Source organism: Schistocerca nitens, chromosome 6, assembly GCF_023898315.1.
Source record: "Schistocerca nitens isolate TAMUIC-IGC-003100 chromosome 6, iqSchNite1.1, whole genome shotgun sequence".
Lineage (NCBI taxonomy): Eukaryota > Metazoa > Arthropoda > Insecta > Orthoptera > Acrididae > Schistocerca > Schistocerca nitens.
The window spans coordinates 299,743,755-299,754,318 of NC_064619.1; the positions used below are offsets into that span (position 1 = coordinate 299,743,755).

At 42.8% G+C, this 10,564-nt stretch overlaps 1 protein-coding gene across 1 annotated transcript in view; it reads right to left on the reverse strand.

Annotated features, from left to right (window-relative positions):
• LOC126262804 (insulin gene enhancer protein isl-1) overlaps nt 1-10,162 on the reverse strand; it is a 468,702-nt gene extending 458,540 nt beyond the window's left edge. The window contains exon 1 of the mRNA XM_049959645.1: nt 10,089-10,162. Within this exon, the coding sequence (XP_049815602.1) occupies nt 10,089-10,107 (19 nt within the window). The 5' untranslated portion in view covers nt 10,108-10,162. The remainder of the gene's footprint in view (nt 1-10,088) is intronic.
• Between the last annotated feature and the right edge of the window lie 402 nt (nt 10,163-10,564).

Consider the following 10,564-nt stretch of genomic DNA (forward strand, 5'->3'; position numbering starts at 1 on the left):
AAGTATCTGGGAGTATGCGTTCGGAACGATTTGAGTGGAATGATCGTATAAAATTAATTGTTGGTAAGGCGGGTTCCAGGTTGAGATTCATGGGGAGAGTCCTTAGAAAATGTAGTCCCTCAACAAAGGAGGTGGCTTACAAAACACTCGTTCGGCCTATACTTGGGTATTGCTCATCAGTGTGGGATCCGTACCAGGTCGGGTTGACAGAGGAGATAGAGAAGATCCAAAGAAGAGCGGCGCGTTTCGTCACAGGGTTATTTGGTAAGCGTGATAGCGTTACGGAGATGTTTAGCAAACTCAAGTGGCAGACTCTGCAAGAGAGGCGCTCTGCATCGCGGTGTAGCATGCTGCCCAGGTTTCGAGAGGGTGCGTTTCTGGATGAGGTATCGAATATATTGCTTCCTCCTACTTATACCTCCCGAGGAGATCACGAATGTAAAATTAGAGAGATTCGGGCGCGCACGGAGGCTTTCCGGCAGTCGTTCTTCCCGCGAACCATACGCGACTGGAACAGGACAGGGAGGTAATGACAGTGGCACGTAAAGTGCCCTCCGCCACACACCGTTGGGTGGCTCGCGGAGTATAAATGTAGATGTACATCTTAACCCAAGCAGCTCCTCATTTGGCCTCACGAGGCTGAGTGACCTCGTTACACATCTTCATGTTTCAGTAAAAAAACCTAAGGGCATTCCGGAAAGTGAACATAGACAATTCCGCATCGAAGGCGCGACGCTAACCATGGGACTACGGAGGCGACCCATGAAGAAGGGGAAAAAAAGCAACGCAGTGATTTATACAGACACGCCTTTTCGTTGGGGTGGTGTAGGGAATAGTTGGCTTAGGAAGGAAAGGGCAGCATGCTCGGCGGCGTAGTGATGCAGGCTGAGGGTCGCCAGCCAGAGACGGCCGTGCCTAAGTGTCTAGCTGCCGGGGGAGGCGCGCAGACACGAAAAACAGTTTAGCGCGCGCCCCGGCGCTCCCGGTTGATCCCACGGGATCATCCCGAGGCTCATCCGCGGCCGCTCCCGTAACAGCGCCGCAGGCACGGCTGGGGCACGTCCCAGCTACCGCTGCGAGGGCGACGCGTAACACGCAGCGCGTGCCCCGCTGCTGGGAGACAAAGGCTCCCAAACGGCGCCGCTGTTCTACCAGTCTGCCAGCAAAACTGCGCAGCCACTAAATCAGTATACCAAACAGTTAATTGTGGGAACACCACGTTGAAGTACATATCGACACCCATCCCCTGTCCGCCAGCGTGAGAGATCCGGGCACCTACAACACCGACTTACTCATTTCTTGAACTTATAGAGCCTAGACATAGCCATGCAACAGAATCCTAAGGGAGGAAGATTTAGGTCTAACTTCCTGCCGACAACGAGGTCATTAGAGACGGAGCAGAAGCTCAGATCGGAAAAGGAAATCGGCCGGACCTTTAGGCGATTTAGGAACACTTTTTTTTCACTAGCTGCTTATTTTTTATGACCCATCGTCTAATTTATAATGGTGGGTCGTATGTTGCCACTTAGCCGCCCTTTTTTTTTTTTAGGAACACCACGAGAAAAGTCTAACTCACACTGGCCCGATGATTATATGAACCGTCGCCCTCTCGAAAGAGAGTCCAGTGTTCTAACCACTGTGCCACCTAGCCAAGTCAACAAAATCTGAGTTCCGTCTATTCGCGATGCAACAATACACATGAGTCAACATTTAAAGGAAATGTGCTACTATTTCCGCAATAATAATTACCTTCCGGGTAAAATTGTGAGAACTGGGATCCACCTATTATGCAAATAACAATTATTTGTAAATCTTCGTATATCCATAATCGAAACGGACGACTTGGGACGTCAGCTGGTATATTATATGTTAAAAAATGACGGAATTCCTCCAGCTGTATTAAGGTGTTGGTTTTATTGGCAACTCGTAGTTTCGATGTTGTTACATCATCATCTTGAGGCACATACTTGTTGACAGCAACCGTATGTGTCTAACACTAGTTGTCAGTGGTGAGATAGGCGTCTTCCATGCGGAAGGCTGATGTCAGTTACTACCTGCCTTCCGCATGGAACACGCCTATCTCACCACTGACAACTAGTGTTAGACACATACGGTTGCTGTCAACAAGTATGAGCCTCAAGATGATGATGTAACAACATCGAAACTAGTTGCCAATAACACAAACACCTAAATAAAGCTGGAGAAATTCCGTCATTTTGTAACAGGTATTATTTATACATGTCGATACATGTTTCACCAACTTTGAGCCATCGGGAGTGGGTACTTTTATTCAGTGCTCTAAAATGCAAACTTAGTATCCCACGAATATAATATTAGTGAGTCACAGTTGGAATCTGTAAATGCATGCAAGTATTGGATGTAACGCTTAGTAGGGACATTAAGTGGTATCACCACATAAGCTCATTCGTGGCTACAGCAGATGGTATGGACTTAGGTTTATTTGTACAGTACTGAGAAAATACAATCAGTCTACAGAGCACGTTGCTAATAAATCACTCGTGTGACCTATGCTAGAATATTGCTCAAGTGTGTGGGACCTGTGCCAAAGAGGACTACCAGGGGATATCGAAAGTATACAGAGAAGGGCAGCACATATCGTTACACATCTGCTTGACCCGCGGCAGAGTGTCACTGTGATGCTGAAAGAACTGAGCTGGCTCACTCTTTAAGATAGCTATAAACTAACCCGAGAAAGTCTACCGTGAAGATTTCAAGAACCAGCTTGAAATTATTACCAGAAATATATTGCAACTTCTTAATATTGCTCCCAGAGGGATTGCGAGGACAAGATTAGACGCACAGAGACATTTAAACAATCATTTTTCCCGCGCTTCTCACTTGAATTGAACGCGAAAAAGCCGTAAGAACCAGCACAGTGGAACGCACCCTCTTCCACGCACGTCATAGTGCTCCGTAGAGTGTAGGTGCAGATGATTTAAGTGCCAATTATTCCAACGAAATTAATCCTTAAAACGGAACAAGGAACTCGCCGAAGTGGCGTCCAATCGAAAGACTTCTACCAGGCCATAGCGCCACGTGAAATAATAATAATAAAATAATAATAATAGTAGTAGTTAAAACGTTACAGAACTGAATGAAGCACCTACTGATGATGGCACATACTTACTAATTCATGTATGAGCAGTTATGAAAGTTTTACGCATAAAAGGCGAATCAGACATCTCATAATTTAGCCTGGAAATACGCCTATTGCTACGGCTTCAAAATCGAGATGATTATTCCGGAGAAAAGCATGCGTCACTGGGGATATCAGAAAATAACTTCTGAACGGTTGAAATTACAAAGACAGAGCCAATATTAAGTTTTTCACGTATTTCTTTTACATGCGATAGATAATAATTATTATCAACCTTTTAGTGCACTATTTTTACTCACTGGGGACCGAGTGTCACAATACTGGCTTCAGTACGTACACGCATTAACACCTGAAAGGCCGTTCTTCCAGGTTTTCAAACACATTACACACGTATCCAGTTTCCATCGTACCACCCGTAGCCTTATAATCTGCGTCATTTCTGTTTCACTTGCAGTAAAACAGATGACTTTCGCTGTTAGCTACACGCGTCACAAAACAGCTTGATGACATACGCTGGAACGCTTAATACACTGAGGATTATAGCCCGTGAACGTGATTGAACACTATGGAGAATTAGCATACATTTGATACGTGAAGTAGGCCTTTATGGTTAACCCTAAATGGTATATAATATGCAACAACTTGCAACACGGCTTCATTTCGTTTCCCAATGTTGCTAAATGTCCCGTAAAAAATTTCACAAAATCCGATTAATTAGGCCTTGACCAAAAGTTGTAGCTTACGGAATGTATCAAGTACGTGATGTATTAAAATATGGTCATGATTGGCCAACACGTTTTTACTCAATCTAAGGTAAATTACGAGATTCGACTTTAGCAGACGATAATTTGCGCCAGATCTATAAGCACACAAGTTGCGTGTCGCTACAGTCGTGCGTATTTCCTGCAAATAGGCTTTCAGTTAATTATCCCATAGTCTGAGGTGAATTGACTAGCGACCACAAGGGCACTGTTATGAAACAAACACAATCATAAATAAAAAAGCACTAAACCGTGGATGTACTACAGTGTAATTCTCTGCGCCCAAAATCTTTATTCTTAAGTCCGAAGGAATTTGTCACAACGAAATATTTTAGTGTAATATATTAAAAAAAAAAAAAAAAACAAGCTTCGCAGTTACCCTTAACTTACCCATTTCTGCCGAGTGTACCTAGCAAACTGCGATTCAAATAAAATACAGTTGAATTAAAGGAGTACCACCTCATCATAAGCTAACGCGACTCATCTGTGATGCTTAGTAGAAACATTGTTGATGTATTGATATACATGGTCTCAGGAAGATGTAGCATGGGATTTCTATGAGAGACTACTCACTTATAACATCTGAATTTGTAATGCTAAGTATTCTTACATTTTAGCGTCTGAGTACTTGGATTGGCACAGAGGGGTGAACAAAATTTCTTTTTGTAAGTAAATCAGTACCAACGAAACAACACACATTTTGTTTGCTTTTCACCCTAAAACTTTTTAATAGTCCGACCACGAAGTGACAAAGAATTTACGAAAACGATATATATTTATAGCAGCGACATGCGGACTGTTGGAATCTATGGTAACAACAACAAAACAGAGTGTTTTCAGAATCATATATGACTGGATTTTTTCATCTCTGAAGAGATGCAAGTACACTGTTAGTTCACCGGGTAACTGCACAGAGAGGGTGAAACGGTCACAGAAAAGGAAACGCACATTTTTTTGTATTAATAAGAATTAAGATTCCGCCTGTTTCTCAGCACCATTGTCTGTGCAAAATCAAGGATTACAACCAAGTAGCATGGAAATTAATTTTATATGAAACACGAAGATACTCCCTGTAACATCCTTTTTAGTGAAAGATACGTGTCTTCATCGTGTCATCCGCTACTACAAAGAGATACAAGATGTTGCCAATAAAAGGAAGTACAACAGTCACGCTAAATTAAAAACACAATTTTAAAAATTTACTTTTGAATACGTTAACCTCCAAATTACGAGATTTTCCTTAATGTAGCCTATACTAAATTAAACGAATAAAAAACGCTACTTCAAAGAGTCGTCAGATTATTTCTAATTAGTACCTTCACCAAGTTACGAATACGCCTACATGTGTAGCGAATCCTAAGTAACCTGCCGTTCGTTAGAAAGCGTAAAATGATCCCCACAAACAACATACTCGATAGAACAGATCCAGGTTTTTGCACCTTCAAAGTGTCTTCACGTATTTCCAAGACTACTAACATTTGCAAGACATCGTTTATGGTTCTTAAAATTTCAACTAGGAGGCTCCTTGCACACGATGGTTCTTAAAATTTCAACTAGGAGGCTCCTTGCACACGCTCTCCGGTGGGTCGCGTAGTGCTTCAGAGGCGGACACATCAGAAGAGTTCCAATATTTTACTGATTGACATGTAGTTCTACTTCACACTCGAACTGTCTTTAACGTAGAAGATATCCTGCTCTTCAGACGCTATCACGAAAACGTACAACTATTTCGAGTAGTACCGGGATCTCAATTAGTGGAGCTCGGAAGCGCTGCCGCAATATTTTTTTTTAGCCTCACCCTACCTGCAAATTACAGCCGTTGGATGATGGAAAAATCTCGCATGAAAAAAAGCTTATTAACTACACCACACAAAATTCTTAACACTATCGTAGTATTACATTAGAATTGCACAGTACATACGCAAAATAAATAAAGACCTCACCCTGTTTTGTGAATTTTCACGACGAGATAACCCTGCGCGTTGGCGGCAATTGACGCCGTTCTAGTAACGAAAATGCCAATTTGGTATTCATTCTTACGGAACCTACCATTTTCCCTATAATTATTAGAAGTTCGACGATATTGTTGCTTTTCACTTAGGGCTCTAGATGAATAGCTCAGTGTGGGGTAACGATGTGATAAGGATGTTGCCTTATGAAGGGAGTACCACCAAGGATGATGCAGGAAAATTCACAACGAACTTACAGTAGACAGGTCCGCTTAGGCGCTGTTACATTTTCTCGGTGATGAGCCTGCCCCTGTCATTCGCTCCTTCTCTGCCATGACATTCGTCCGAATATTGCCTTTGGTGGTAAATGCTGATAACACGAACTCAGTTGTATTCCTTCACTCATTAGTTAAATATTGCGCGAAATTATTAATATAATCAACATTTAGCGTTCTCTTATTCGTCGAACTGATTGAAATCTGTATAGTTCCCGTATATTTTGTAAAGTATTGTCGCATAATTTCCAGACGAAGCTTTAACACACATACCAAATAGCAATATAGCATTTTTAACAACGAGATTGCTTATTAAGAAGGAAGGAAGGAAGTGCAGTTGAGATGTTAGACACAAAACCATAAAGGCTACATGAGAGTCGATGGTGATGTCAAATACCAGTAGCGGACAAGAAAAAAGAGCTTTCTTGCGATGTCACAGGTGTACCGGCCAAAAAAAAAAAAAAAAAATGTACGTGGATAAAAGACGCAGTGTTTATACGAAAGGGACTGCAGTGCAGAGAAGATTAAGCGTTGTAAAATGTGTGAATAAAATTTCTTTGGGTAAAATCATTTACAATATAAATGAAGAGAGGAATACTACAAATTACTGAAGTGAACAATGAGAAGAATACGTATGTCTACATTAGCTGGAGTTGCCTGGTTTGCAGACTAATCCAGTAAAGTCACTTCGTATTGTTAGCCTGAATGGTCTATAGCCCAGCACCGAAATGAAATTGACTGTGAGGAAATTACTGAACGGAAACATTAAGCGCACAATAGCGCATATTAAAGCTGTTTCCGCACTGAACATGCAAAACAAACCTAATCCTCGATGTTGACTTTACGATCAGAATATAATGACTCACCCGTTCCTCAGTTACAGTAAAGACTTATCAAATCTATATCTGGGATACGGTGCCATTCACGATATGAAATTAGTTCTCTGTAAATTATAATGCCACAGAAAGAATGAGTCTTTAATCAAATTAGAAGACTGTGAAGGAAATTCACCCTCCGTTAAAATTTGAGATGACTAGGAAAAGTGTTGTAAGAACATTAGTTTCTGAAAAAATTGACAGACGTAAGTTTAGCAACTTGTGGCAAATTATATAGCTTTGTTCACAAACTGTACCTAACAAACCTGCTTAAACCTTTAATTACTTGGCAATAATATTACGTTTAGGCAAGTAAACCTAGCGTAAACGTGCGACAAATGTCAAACAAACAGCTTTCGTTGATTCCAATAGGATTATATATTTCGATCCACGAAGAATAACCTATTAGCTCATCGATCGAACGCATACAGCTTCCCCGTATAGTTAGTTAGGCGTAAACAGTAAGGAACTAACGCGTACGCGAAGGGGGGAAAAAGTCATCTTACTTTCCTTTAGAGGCTAATCAAGATACAAACATAACTCACCTTAACTATTCACGGAGAAAGTCACTTCACCACTGTGTCATTTAAACTGTCAGTGACTGTAGCTGCTACTTACTGATATTTATATCACTCGCCTCGCTTATGAAGTTATTCTTCATTAAATCTAAGTAAAAATAAATGTACGGTCCCACTATAATTAAGTGCTCATGTAAGCCCTCATTTAGTATTACGCTATAAACAAAAATCTAAAAAAGGCAAACTTGGCGAGTGTTGGAAACATTATTGACAGGAATGTATCGCGGCACCAACAAAAGCAAGCGAAAACTGCTCGACTAGTAACGAATTGCTAACGTCCCCGGAACTAAAGCCCAGAAAAAATATGTTCATTTTAATTCTCCAACAGTCAAAATAAACATAGATCAACGTGTTCACAACAACGGCGGTATTTTCCCAGATTCATTAATGGCCACCGTAACGAAACTCAACGGAGAGTGCTGTACAATAAGAAACGTGCAAAGCGACGAGAAAGATGTTCTGGACGAATAATTAAGGCACAATTAGTACATCGACGGTAATTTATTCGACGCCTTATCGAACAGAAAACACAAATCATATCGTCGTTACGAAAAGAACAGTAATATTGCTTAACATAAACCAGTCGTAGCGAACTTCTAAATTTTGAGAAAATAATCCTACGCCTGCAATAAGCCATCAATTGCAAAATTTAATTTGCAGACGAACTGCAGTCTAGACGCCGCTAAAAATTCCCACCTGCATTTGCTACCTATTGCTTATATGAACAAGAAAGTTTGTATCTAAGCGCAATGTACTTCCTCGGAGATATCTAGCAGTGGTAGTGCTGCCTGTGTATTCCACAAGAAACCTACGTCTGTTCTGTACCGCTAGTAATGCGGTTCAGCTGCCAGTGCTACTGGTATCATCAACAACAAGGGGGAAAATAGAAAAGGCTAGTAAATATTAAGCGCATCCTTTGAAAGAGGCAATGCGAATGAAACTATTTCTGGAACATCTACAACGAAAGGGCACTGACTTCAGAAAATCAACATGAAATGAAGAAACAGAAAACATAATTCAGCTTAATGTTCTTCCTGATTGTAGATCATGAAATAATGGAGAAAACGATATTCCAACGTTTCTACCACTAATGGAAGTCGGCATCCTCAGGTTCACAATAAGACGCAGTCTACAAACGAAAGGAATTTTGTGGAAAAACTAAAGCCTACCAACATACAACAGGACCACAAATATTTTCAATGCAGCGCACGCATCCAAATCTCTGAACACCACGAATTATATTCAATACTGACAATGGGTGCTTTATAAACCAGTTATCTGCTAAATACGGAGGACTTAGAAATTGTCAAAGATGTGGTTACCAACTATAAAACGGATTTCCAAAATTTCAATGTTAATACGTGGAAAGATCCGCTGATAATGCATTAACTGAGGAACTTCCTGGACATCCTTTGCCAGGTTTCAATCAGCGAAAAGGCAAATTGGAGGAACGATGCAGAAGTAGAAAAAATTATCACAGAAACAATCGTACAGGCGTATGAAACACATTATCCTATGGAGGCAATATGACAGAGCTATTTACACTTAGCATGCATCTTTGTTTACTTTCACCTCTCTCGTATGGAAGATCAAACATTGCATAATCAGGGCAACCGCATCGTATAGAGAATCTTGACAACTTTTGGCGTTAGGCACTACTCAAACACTGGACGCTCAATCGTGACAAAGTCATGTGAAGCGATCGTACAAAATCACAAATCTCTCAAGATTAGACACTTCAGGTGAACATTGATGTACACGTAAAAATGTATGTCTTAAGCAAATACCAACAGTGTCAAAGACAGTTGACAAAGCACTTTGCTTCCTTCCTGAAGAATTTATCAAACGAGGGTGTGCGAGGTAAATAAACAAATAAGGGAAAACTACAGCTTCACACGACACAAAAGACCTTTGACTCACAGAGTAACATAATACGAGCGCAAAATTCAAGGGCAGAAGAAACAGTCTACAGATAGACTGGATGCCATTCATAAAGCAGACGCTCAACAGTCAATCGCAAAACGAAGCACTTGATCTCTGGAGACGCCCAGTTATAGTGAACAGGATATCGACGAAAAATCGACATATGCCACTGACGTACGCACCATCTGTATGCAGGTAAAATATATCTCTCAGCGTTGAACACAGCATCCACATAGCAATATTTTTCTGACTTTGATTATGTAGCTTCGCCCGTCATATTTGTTTACAAAACAGTCCAGGGATGTACTGCCGGTTCTAGATGTTACTTGCCGGAATATTGTGACCTCTGCAACACTCCCCTGGATTGATCTGTCAACACACTGCGACAAGGTAAGGAAAACCACATCACGTACTTCTAAGGGAAGATTATGTTGACAAGCTTGTCTGCCGTAATATTGTACCCGTTGGAGACCGATAACCAGGTGTACACCCATTGGTTTTTTTCCCATTTTTGTGGTCCTGAGGTGTTCTTGCATACCTCTGTCCTGCCATTTCGTCACGAAGCGCCTGCCGGGGCACAGATACTGGAGAGAAAGTGGCGGTACTCACTCTGCGGCTGCTCAGCCATGTCGAGCTGCTCCGCCTTCACCGGCGAGATCTTGAGCGCGCGCGGGGGCGCCAGGTTTACGACGACGGCGGGGCTGGGACTGCAAGCTCCGCCGCACGCGCGCCCCCAGCACCAGCCGCCGCAGTTGGCCGACGCCGCGGCCGCCGTCACGCGCTCCACCGCTGCCACAGCCGGGGTCTGCCGCCCAGGAGTCGAAACGAAGCGCCCTTCCGCGAGCTCGCTCGGGCACGTCCGTCTGCCACAACGCACCGGGCCACACTGGCGGCGAGAGCCGCGCTCGGGCGCCGCCGCTCCCCCACCACCGACGGCGTGCGCCCGCGCATGCGCAGAGCGGCGCGGCGCCGCCCACCGCGCTCCGCCGTTGGGTCCCCGTGCGCCGGACGCTCCGCCCCCACAGAGCGGCCGCTGCGGCACCGCCGCGAAAATGGCTGCTCAGTAGGTGACGGGAGCATCGATC